The 12,710-nt window shown below is 37.6% G+C and overlaps 2 protein-coding genes across 7 annotated transcripts in view; both read left to right on the top strand.

Annotated features, from left to right (window-relative positions):
- Positions 1 to 12,710, top strand: part of CNTNAP2 (contactin associated protein 2) — a 1,976,111-nt gene that overhangs the window by 1,573,446 nt on the left and 389,955 nt on the right. The gene's annotated exons all lie outside the window — the stretch shown is intronic.
- On the top strand, positions 5,152 to 9,620 carry LOC140605376 (small acidic protein). The gene is made up of 2 exons (XM_072777652.1): positions 5,152 to 5,176; positions 8,983 to 9,620. The coding sequence occupies exons 1-2, from the start codon at positions 5,152 to 5,154 to the stop codon at positions 9,531 to 9,533; spliced, it is 576 nt and encodes a 191-aa protein (XP_072633753.1). The 3' UTR covers positions 9,534 to 9,620.

The raw sequence follows: 12,710 nt of genomic DNA on the forward strand, positions 1-12,710 counted from the left end.
TCAGTTGTTTTGCAAAGTGAATACTTTGATGATAACAAAGTCTTTTTCCTCCTGTTACTCCCCAGTGCTAGCGACATTGTGTTTATAGCTCAATTTGTAGATAATCCTTCAAGCCACACTTTTTCTTAGGCACAGCCATTATAAATGTCTTCTTCCATTTGGCCCTGACACTGCTTGGAACTTGAAATTGCTATTTGCTGCCTGCCAATTACAGAATAATTTAAGGTTTGACACTTCCAGGCATAGTTCTTGAAAGACGCAAAAGGAATATGTTAAGGTGGAATGCAGAATATTTGCTCCACATTGCATGGCTTCAATAGATTGCATAGAATTATAGCCAAATTGCCAAATAAATCAATGGGAAAAAGTCCTTTCCTTTAAGGAGGTGTTCTGTAGTGGTTTTAGCATTCTTTCTTTTGGTGGGGCACAGCAAATTTTTTCAAACAGATTTATGTGGTTGACCATCAACTGATTTGGATCTGTGAAAATGTGTGACAGATGTAAACAACGATAAAATTTTAACATTGAACTTAAAATTCTATGAAACAAAGCAAGATGTGATTTTTTTTAAAATCAATTTTGAATAATTAAGAAGGAAGGGAAGGAGAGAGTTAAGTTTCATGGATCTTTTCAACTCTAAAATGTAATAATTTTTCTTCTTTGTGTATTTGTGTCTAAATTATTCAGCATTTATAGTGCAAAGCAGGAAAGCTGTAAAGCAAAGTAAATTTGTGGTTTAAAAGGGTCAAGTATAATTTTGAGGACTCGAAAAGCTTTTTGTTTGGGACAGTACTAGGAAATATGCTGATTACTGTGAGAATAAGAAAATGAGAAATGAATTATTTATGTAAGCCTGCCATCATGCCTGCAACATCTGGAAGGGCATTCACACACAGTTTATTAACACACACTCACACCCATGAAACCCACACAAACAAAAGTCTTCCTCTCGGCCAATTATAAACATGCTCAGATACCAAAAGATGGCTTAAAATTTATTTTCTTTACTCTTCCCACCTAGGTACCTTGGATGTACCCCCAGGAGTGTTTCTCCATTTTCTGTATTTTTCTAACTTAACATCCAAACACGTAATACAAATACGCAGCAGTAGCACAAGCAAGGTAATAACTTCCAGAATAACTTTTATGTGAAAAGGCTCTCATGTCACCAGGATGAGGGCAAGGTTAGGGAAGACGGACAATGAAGTGACCATCTAACATTGTGCTGGCACATTTGCCTTTTGGTTTACTTAAGTGACAGACAAAAATCTCAAGGCATGAATGAAGACTCAAGAGACAGTGACCTGGGGAGGTGGCAGACCAGAGAAAGCAGAAGGCCAAGTACCAAGAAATGCCTCCAAATAAACCAAGTGGCTTGGAAGAAAATCAACCACAACACTATTAACATAAGCCATGGTGGAGGGTTTTCTATGTGGCTTTTCCAGGAAAGGGTCCAAATGTCCCTAGATCGGCAATAGTTGGTGTAGAGAAGAGAAAAATTTCCCTCTACCCTCTTAGGTTCAGTAGCTAGGTTTATGAAATAAACTGGTTACTGACACATTGCCAGGAGAAAAGTTACTCACATTTGTTAAATTTTTAACATCATGTGCCTGGGCATCACAGAAAGAAAAAAAAAGTGAATCGCTCCCACAAAATGGTGAGATTTTAGAGCTCACATACCACCTAATAAGGGAAGGGGAGAAGGGATAGAGGCAACTCAGAAGAGAATAAATGATTTTTAGGAAAGATGAATGGGCCCATAGAAGAATCGATGGGAGGCTTGATAGTTTGTGACAGAGTTTGTCTGGGTGTGTGTGGTATGGACTTTTAGTCCCCTCTCCAGTGATAAGCATCAGTCATTCCTGGTTGATGAAACTTCCAGGAAACGGGATCTTTGACAGTTGCTTTCCTTTGGGAGGATCTGTCTTTAGGCAGATAAGGAGAATTCAGAGAAAGCATTTCCCCTCACCTGCTGCTTTTCATATGTCTTCAGCTCAAAATAATCAATATAACTAAGTGGCATATTTTAGGGTGTCATGTTCTGAACTTCAGTGGTCAAGGGTGGTTCTCCAAAGAGGAATGAATTGATTTTGTTGATTAGCGAGTGTGTCACATGGGCAGTTTAGGTTTTTGCTGGAGAGAAACAGAAGCTAACTTCACATATAAGAGTGCATGGGGAAAAAAAAAAAGAGTGCATGGGGAGGGGTGCCTTGGTGGCTCAGTTGGTTAAATGTCCAATGATTGATTTCAGCTAAGGTCATGATCTCAGCTTTGTGAGATGGAGCCCCCCATTGGCTCTGAGCTGAGTGTGGAGCCTGTTTGAGATTCTTTCTCTCCCTCTCCTCTGCCCCCAGACCCAGCTTGCATACGTGCTCTGTCGATACATAGATAGATGATAGATAGATAGATGATAGATAAATAGAAATATATATATATATATTTTTTTTTTTAAATGAGGTACATGGGGAGACCAGAACCTGCCAAGGCCACAGTGGGGTAACCTCAGTCCTTCATCTCTCACATTACAAAGAAAGATGTTAAACCTTTACAGAATAGAAAATGAGTGCCCCATACACAACAAAAGCTCAATGAGTCTAAGTTGGAAATGGCTTTCTCTTTTAGAACTTATTTATTTTAAAAATATACTCGGATTTGTTTGTTCTTTGTAATTCTTGAAGATGATTAAGATTTCAAGAGGAAACATGGTCTCTTTTGGTGTAATAACAAGTCACCAAATTAAATTCCATTTCTATACATTTTTTTTTAATTTGTCTCACAATCTGGGATAAATGAGAGGAAAAGCAACATACCTTACCTTAAAAATTAACTCTTCTTCTCAACCCCATGTTTATGCAGATTTGGTCATAGTTAACTCAGTCTGCTCTAAATTTTCTTTCATTTTAACTCTCCTCAATGATGAATTTAGAATCTCATTTTAACCATTCAAGAAGACAAAAAAAAAAAAAAAACGAAAGGAAAGAAAAAAAAAAAAGGTCCACAGTATGCAAACAAGATGATCAGAACCATGCACAACAGAAAACTCTATATTTTCAGGTCAATTGCAAAAACGATTATCTCCTCTACAAAACTCCTTGGGTTGTGTGAGAGTAAATCTGTCTGGCTGGCGATATCCTTAAAAGGAAACTTCCACTAGAAAGAAACGGGAATGAATTCCAGCACAGGGCAAGCTGGTCATTCTCCCAGGAAGAGGGAGTTCCAAAGAAACTTGGTTCTTAGCAAGAAATAGAATTAGTGAACTCAGTGACATTCTAATGGATGGAAAGATCCAAGAGGTTTGGTTCAACCCTACCAGGTCATTTGGAAGCCAGAGAAGCTGGCTTGAAACCCCACAGTTGGCTGGAAGTCAGGGAACTTAAACAGGATTCAGGGACCTTCTTCATAAGAAGCTCCAGGAAGAACAGCTTCCATCCAAGCCTGAGGGTTTGAGCTGAGGTGCAGATAAAATGGATGATTTCTGGTCCCTACCCATAAGAACATCAGGGAGCTGTGATTTGATCTGGCAGCATTTAAAAGAAAACTATAGACCCAAAATGAGAGCACTAGGTTAAGGCCCCGAGTCACTAAACCAAAAGTTAATATCCAACCTGACTGCATGAAGTTTCAACACCTCAGAAATGTAACCTTTAACCAATCAGCATGAGAATTTCCTGGTCATCTCTAGGAAATTTCCTGAAAGACCCCTTCGCTTCCCCTTAGAGGGATGACCTAGCCTATAGCAATGGATTCTTTGCTAGTAATTTGCCTTTTATCCACTACCTCTCTGTTTTTAAAACCCTTTTTTGTGGCCTTTTAGGAGGTCCCATCCACTTGCTAGATGGGATGCTGCACAATTCGTGAATTGATTAATAAAGCCAAATAGACCTTTAGAATTTACTTGGTTGAATTTGTGTTATTTAACAGCAGTAAGACCCGAGAAGAAACATAGTCATTTACTGTGGGTGCAGGGTCAGCCAGTTTCTCTCAGGAGCCAAATACGAGCAACATTGTCCTATCAGATCCCAATTTCCACCCACCGCTGGTTTGAGAAGCAAGGGAGTCGATTGCAATGAGCTTGTTTTGTGAACTCCTCCACCCTTCAAAATCCTGAGTGGCATCACAAGCCAGAGTCCAGGATGGGTCGAACTACAAATGTTGTTACAAAGGCATAATAATTTACCAGGAGCTAACTTTGCAAACTGAAGACTGTTTTCAACTGTGACTGTGTCAATAGGATTAATGCAATCCATACGGTTGGCTAGCACATCAGATAAGTATGATGAACTATCTTCAGTCCCAAGAGAACTGGCTTTTACATCACAGCATGAGCTGTTCACCTAGAAAAGTTAAAAAAAAAAAAAAATGTCCTTACAGTTTTGTTTATTGTGCTTATCACAAGTGCAGGAAGCTCACATTTGCATTGCTAATAGCCCTCTTTCAAAGTTTGTTGACATTTCAGCTGATCTTTAATGTGCTTTAATGTTATAACACCCTTGGGCAAAGTCAGTTCCCCAAAGGAAGATAGACAGCCTCTAGGTGGCCCCGTGGAAGCTGCAGGAACACACAGACCCATATCCTAGTCCACAAGACTGGGTGAGCTCTGCTCTGCCCAAACCACCATACTCTGGAGCCCAAAAACTGAATACTTGGGCCCTGAAAATAGGGAGGAGGAGAAAGGCATTTATGCATGTCCTTTAAAGAAAATGTGAGGGCATATAAGAGATTCAAAGGACAGTAGTAAAGAAAAGTACAGAAAGGTAAATTTATAATCTGCTCTGGAGAGTAAATCAGGGTACTTTTTCTATAATAGGGAAGGAGGAGAGAGAAGATTCATTACTGACCATCAACCGGCTTTATTGTAGAGAAAGAATGGTCCAAACCTCTATATAATAAAGGAAATATCTTGCTTCTTAGAATATATGTCCTAGATTAAATTAAGGGTGATGCTGATAAGGAGCAGGTACTAAACCTGGGACCAACAGGTTAAGAACAGACAAGAATGACCCAGTTATGGTTTGGGAATATATGTACAAACAGCTGAATTCAAAATAATAACGTTAATAGAAAATGTTAAAAAAACAAAAACTTAGAGCAATGTATATATATATATATATATTGAAAAGAAATCTCATTGGGAGAATCCATGCTGGTACGATGCCAGTTTTAGAAATTGGGTCTGGTATAGGCAGAAGGGTAAGATTTAGGTGAAGACCTACAATCTAATGTTGGTGTTGTAGGGTCAGAAACTTTCTCCTTCTTCCCTTCTAGGTTCTCTGGCTAGTCTAATAATTAGACATAAGGCAGATTAGCTGGGGAAATATAAATTTAGGATTTACAGGAGCTCCATAAATATGTGGGACTCCCTGGCAATCAGGGAGTTGAGATTTATATACCATCCTGAGCTCAAGAAGAGGGCAGGGGTCTGGAGCTTTAAAGGGGAGGAAGGCAATTCACGGGAAGAAGCAAATGGAAAATCCTGGGCAAACAGATGTTTGCCATGCCACGTAGATCAAGTCTTTCTGATATAAAAAAGTAAAAAGTTACCTCTGGTGATAGCTCTCTTCCTGGTACAGGACCCCTATCTAAATTTTTTTAGACAGTTTAAGGGAGAGGAAAAAGCTCTTTCTGCGTCAGCTGGGTCCTGATTTCTCCTGCTTGAAATAATCCAAATACCAATGTGCCGTATTCTGGAGTGGAATATTCTGCTCCCCTTCGATGTAAAAATTAAGATCATTCTTTAGTTCAAAATATAAAGTGTATTTATATCCCAGTTAGAAGCATGTACTTTTAAATCTCTTCTTTTCGATGACTAGAGATCATTGGCACATTAACTTGACCATATTTCTCTTCTACTTGGTGGTATGTTAATTATCAGAGATCATTAGCAGTTTGGTGTCTAAAGGGAACTCAGGGTAGTAGATTTTGAAAACTTGACTGTGGGACCTTGCTGGCTCAGGCAGTTAAGCATTCGACTCTTGGTTTCAGCTCAGGTCTTGATTTCAGGTCATGAGATCATGACTTCAGGTCATGGAATCGTGATCTCAGGGTCATGGGATTGAGCCCCACATGCGGCTCTGAGCTCAGCACAGAGTTTGCTGGAGATTATCTCCTTCCCCTTCTGCCTCTCCCCTTGCTTCTGTGCGTGTGCTTGCGCGCACACCCACAAGCACACACACACACATTCTCTCTATCTAAAATAAATAAATCTTTAAAAAAAAAGTAAACATAAAAACTTGGACTGTAATCTACAGAAAGTTCTTTTATGTTGACTAAGTACAAATAGACGTAGATACAGTCACTTCACACACGTGTACATAACTGAAAGTAAAGCTTCATGAACTAATGCTTACCTCTACTTGGAACAGAACCTGATGTATTATTTTCTTATGTTCTGTTTTTTCCCCATTCTTTTTCAATTTTTTTAACGCCGATCATGATCTCCAAAATTGAAATTACCATCGGCTATAGATTTCAACCTACAGTTTAAAAAACATTGCCTTGAAAACATCCCACTTTTTCATTGTGCACTAAGAGGAATTTAAGGAATTTGGGTAGTATTTCTGAGGTCACATAGTAAGGGTTGAAGCAAGCCCTATGCCAGTATCTTGTCTTTCAAGCTGTGAAAGCTTTTTCCCAGTCCTATGTTGTGTTCAATGTATGTGGCCCCCTCTTCCCTCTTGAAATTGACAAAGTAAGCATTATTCTATGGATACTCCTCTTGCTCACTTTGCATTTTTTCAGGTTTATGGGAAACACTAATTGCACTCAATTGTTAGCTACATGTTCCTCTCTCTCTTCCCTGTCTCTTTTTTCTGAGAATAGTTTATATTCTCATCAGCATCCCCTAAAGCAGGCTGGTAGAGAATGATTGAATCCTGAGAAAGACAAGCTCATGTAGGCAAATAGTTTAAATTTTATATGAGTGGAACAAAATAGTGGCATCAAAGTGGCCCTATATGTCTCTTTCGCCTTCTAAGGAAGATTGATTCTATTGATTGGGCTGGTCAAAATAATACATGGGAAAAGAATTGAAGAGTTCGGAGACCAGCAATATTAGTATCCATTAGCACCGCACACCAGGTGACTTAAAACAATCGACATTTATTGTCTTAAGAGTTCTAGGGGGCCAGAAGTCTGAAATCAAGGTGTCTACAGAGCTGTGTTCACTGTCCTAGCTCCTGGTGTTAATAGCAATCCTTGGCATATCCTTGGCATATCCTTGGCTTGTAGACACGTCACTCCAATCCCTGCCTCTGTCACCACATGGTGTTGTGTCTGTGTCTTCTGTGTGCAAACTTCCCTAATTTATAAGGATTAGGGTCAACCCTACTCAAAAATAACCTCATCTTAACTTGAATACATCTGCAAAGACCTTATTTCCAAAGAAGGTCACATTCACAAGTACCAGGGATTAGAACTTGAAAATATATTTGCGGGGGAAATCCAATTCTACCTGCTATAAACGCTAAATCAATTTACACTACAAAGGGACTGAACAGATCTGGAGGAGATGGAGAGGAACATGGCATAAAAGGGACATAGGCAGTAAGACATGAAAGCAAGGAAAAGAAGTACTTTCAGTGAAATATGGAGAGAGATGTGTACGAAGTCAACTTTAAGTCATTCTGCTTTAGCTCATGCAACATAATTATCCCTTAGTGCTTCTTCCATAGACCTCTACAAAGTCTTGTATTACCTTCTAAGACTTTGTTCAAGTCAAATTTAGGTTTATTTCTGATATTATACTATTGCAGGAAGCAGCCCACTAGTGTCCCAGCATTATTTTAAGTATAATAAAATCTGTTAAAGGTCAATTTTATTGTGAGTAGAATATATATCATTGCATTTTAGCCACAGCCTTACAATTACACAGAAGGAAAAGAGGACAGTAAGTAGAAAAGATGATAATGGTATGGTGATTTTACTGAAAGCAGTGACATTTACATAATTTATTTGCAAATTATTGAATATTAATTCAGTGACATGCATCTTCCTATTTTATCTAGTGGTTATATGTATTTCTGGTGCTGAAAAGCATAGTTGTGTTTAGTTAATAACTGATATTTGGATGTGATAGTGAATGTTTTTTTCTAAATTCTTAGATATTTTACTTAGTCTTTGAAACTGTCAGTTATTAATTTATTCATCACTCAGCACTGTGTTCAGTATCTAAAATGTGTTAGGCTCAGAGCACCTGGGTGGCTAAGTCAGTTATGTGTCTGCCTTCAGCTCAGGTCATGATCTCAGAGTCCTGGTTTCCAGTCTCATATCAGGCTTCCTGCTCAGGGGGGAGTCTGCTTTTCCTTCTCCTTCCCCCCCCCCCCCCCGCTCCTGCTCTCTTGAACTCTCTCTCTCAAATAAATAAATAAAATCTTTTGAAGTAAAATGAATAAAATAAAATGTATTAGACATAATTCTATACACCAGAAATATAATAATGAAAAATATGATCAGTCCCTTTATATTGATGATCTAGTAGAATTAGCAGAAGTATCTTCATAGATCAATGGAACAGAATAGAGAACCCAGAAATGGGGCCTCAACTCTATGGTCAACTAATATTCGACAAAGCAGGAAAGACCATCCACTGGAAAGAGGACAGTCTCTTCAATAAATGGTGCTGGGAAAATTGGACAACCACGTGCAGAAGAATGAAACTAGACCATTCTCTTACACCAGACACAAAGATAAACTCAAAATGGATGAAAGATCTAAATGTGAGACAAGATTCCATCAAAATCCTAGAGGAGAACACAGGCAACACCCTTCTTGAAGGTGGCCACAGCAACTTCTTGCAAGATACATCCATGGAGGCCGGAGAAACAAAAGCAAAAATGAACCATTGGGACTGTGTTCAAGTCAAATTTAGGTTTATTTCTGATATTATACTATTGCAGGAAGCAGCCCACAAGTGTCCCAGCTGCTGGCGCCGCTGCTGAAGAGAGAATGGCGAGGGGGTTCGGCGTTTCCCACGGGGGGTCCCAGCGACGGTGAGCGCTGCCAGGGAGTCCCATCCGCATGGGGTGAAGTGTTCAGCCTCCCCAGATGATGATCTTGGATCTAGCAATTGGGAAGCAGCAGACTTAGGTAATGAAGAAAGAAAACAGAAGTTCTTGAGACGTATGGGTGCAGGAAAGAAAGAACATACTGGCCGTCTTGTTATAGGCGACCACAAATCAACATCTCACTTCCGAACAGGGGAGGAAGACAAGAAAATTAATGAAGAACTGGAGTCTCAATATCAGCAAAGTATGGACAGTAAATTATCAGGAAGATATCAACGACATTGTGGACTTGGCTTCAGTGAGGTAGAAGATCATGATGGAGAAGGTGATGTGGCTGGAGATGATGATGATAATGATTCACCTGATCCTAAAAGTCCAGATGACTCTGAAAGTGATTCAGAGTCAGAGAAAGAAGAGTCTGCTGAAGAACTCCAAGCTACTGAGCACCCTGATGAAGTGGAGGATCCCAAAAACAAAAAAGATGCAAAAAGCAACTATAAAATGATGTTTGTTAAATCCAGTGGTTCATAACTACCAAACACTTAGTCTTTGTATTAAAAGTAAGCCTTACTGTTATAATGCACAGTGGAGGACTGCTTTAGAGCACAGACCTTTGTATGATAATTTTTAAAAAGGCCCTTTTAAATAATTACAAAGAGTGTTTTCTTTCAGATGCCATGCATTATTACACTTTTATGGGCATGACTATAACCATTTTTGTAAAGAGTAAGAGTTGTATAAAATAAGAAATAAATACAATACTCAATTTCCTTTCATATTAGCATCATCAAATTCTAATTTCATCTTTTTACCCTTCAGATAGTTATGGAGGAGACTTTTTTTGTGGTAGCTGTTTCATCTTTTTTGTTCCTTCATATTTTTCTCAAGTTTATCTGATACTGTGATGTGTTCGTGAAATATATTCAGTTATTATACTTTGCTGTAGTAAAACTATTCATCATGGATATTTCTGCTGCCAATAAGTAAATTGTTTGCAAAAAATTAGGTACTCAGTTTATTCTTACTGATCAGCTCTACTCTTTTGAACCAAAGCAACATAAGAGCAAATACTTTCACACCTGTTAGGATGGAGTTGCAACTGTCATACATTTGGAATGTTATGATCCCAAGCAGTCTTTATATAATTTGAATTACATTGTATGTTAGGTTTTTGATAAAATTTGGCCAATTTTTACAGAAGAAATTATTTCTCTGATCATTTGGTCCTATCTATTTAGGAATATGTAAAACTGGATTTTTTTTAAGGTAATATGTGACCAAAGTTAATTTTCTTCCTAAGGCCTAAATAAAGAAAAAGCAATTTCCCATAAAAAAAGGTTAATATGTACATATGAATATGTATTCATATACATATGAACATACATATATATTTAACTGTGGTTTAGTTTTTTAATCTATATATCATTGCTTTTTTCAGCTTTGTTGAAGTGTAACAAAGAAAATTATAGTATATTTAAATTGTTCAGCGGGATGATTTAATATACATATATGTTATGAAAGGATATCCACCATTGAGTAATTAACAAATTCATCATCTCATATAGCTAACTTATTTTGTTTTGTTGCTTTTTGGTGAGAGCACCTAAGTTCTACTCTGAACAAATTTCAGTAATAGAGTACAACATTATCACCTGCAGTCACTAGATCCTTAGACTTTACTCATCTTATAACTGAAAGTTTGCACCTTTTTACCAACCTCTCCCTCCCCCTTAGCTCAGCCCCTGGCAATCACCCATCTACTCTGTTTATGAGTTTGACTTTTTTTTCTTTTAGGTTCCACATGTAAATGATACCATTCAGTGTTTGTCTTTCTGTCTGGCTTATTTCACTTCGCATAATGTCCTCTGGTTTCCTCCATATTGTTGCAAATGACAGAATTTTCTTCTTTTTAAATCTGAATAATATTCCATTGTGTGTGTGTGTGTGTGTGTGTGTGTATGTGTGTGTGTATCACATTTTCTTTTATCCATTCATCCACTGACAGACACTTTGGTTATTTCTGTGTCTTGGTAATTGTGAATAATGCTGTAGTGAACGTGTGGGGAGGTGTAAAAAATAATCTCTTTGAAGTAATGGATCTCATTTCTTTTAGATTTATACCCAGAAATAGTCGTTCTGTTTTTAATTTCTTAAGGAGCTTCCATACTGTTTTCCATAGTGGCTGCACAGGTTTACATCTCCAACATTGTAGAACATCCCCACCATCCCCAACATTCAGGGTTATCTTTTCTCTACATTCTTACCTGCCTTGCTATCTCTTGTCTGTTAGGATAACTGGCATCCTAACAGATAGAGATGGTAACTCACTATGACTTTGGTTTGCATTTCCTTTTTCATTAGTGATGTTGAGCACCTTTCAATGTATCTGTTGACATATTTATGTCTTCCATGGAAAAATGTCTCTTCGGGTCCTTTGCACATTTTTAAAATTTAATTCTTTGTGGTTTTTTGCTCTTGCGTTTGTATGAGTTCTTTGTATATTTTGAATATTAACTCACTATCGGATATGTTGTTTGCAAATATTTTCTCTCATTCCATAGGTTGTCTTTTCATTTTGTTTATGATTTTCTTTAATGGGAAGAAGCTTTTTGGTTTGATATAGTCCCACCTGTTTAGTTTTGCTTTTGTGTAAAATCCAAAAAATTATTGCCAAGACCAACATAAAGGATCTTACCTCTATTTTTCTCTAGGAATTTTATAGTTTCAGGCCTTATGTCCATGTCTTTAACCATTTCAAGTTGATTTCTGTGTATGCTGATAAGGTAGGGATGGAGTTTCATTCTTTTGTATGTGGATATCCACATTACCATTTAGGTGTTTTCCCAGCACCATTTACTGAAGAGACCATTCTTTCACCATTGTGTGTTCTTGGCTCCTTTGTCAAAAATTAATTGACCATGTACTTAAGAGTTTGTTTCTCCTCTCTGTTCTTTTCCATTGATATGTCTGTTTTTATGCCAGATTCACACTGTTTTGATTAGCTTTATTTTTTAAAGATTTTATTTATTTATTAGAGACAGAGAGAGAGAGCACAAGTAAGGGAAGCAGCAGGCAGAGAGAGAGAGGAGGAAGCAGGCTCCCCAAGGAGCAGAACCCTGGGATCATGACCTGAGCTAAAGGCAGACACTTAACCACAGAGCCACCGAGGTGCCCCTATAGCTTTATAACGTAATTTAAAATAAGGAAGTGGTAATGCTTCCAGCTTTGTTCTTTTGTCTCAAGATCACATTGGCTATTGGGGTCTTTTGTGGTTTTATACAAATTTTAGAGTGGCTTTGTCTTTTTCTGTGAAAAATGCCATTGGAATTTTGATAAAGCCTGCGTTAAATCTATAGGTTGTTTTTGGTAGTATAGACAATTTAAAAATATTAATTGTTCCAATCCATGAACATGGAATATCTTTCCATTTGTTTGTATTTTCTTCCTTTTTTCTTTAATATTTTATAGTTTTCAATGTATTTTATTGCTTTTAAAAAACTTTTATAGCATCTTTTGGGCATCTTTATTGAATTATTAATGACTAATTCATTTGGTAAAATATGTTTTACATACATATGTGCATGGGCAAGCTCCTCTAGCCAACATTAATATTAACTATATGATAAATAGACAAAGTAAACAGAAGAGCCCAGAAATCAATACATAAATATATAATAATTTATGACAGAATCGGCCTGACAAATCAGT

The sequence above is a fragment of the Canis lupus genome, chromosome 15 (genome assembly GCF_048164855.1).
Source record: "Canis lupus baileyi chromosome 15, mCanLup2.hap1, whole genome shotgun sequence".
Taxonomy (NCBI): domain Eukaryota; kingdom Metazoa; phylum Chordata; class Mammalia; order Carnivora; family Canidae; genus Canis; species Canis lupus.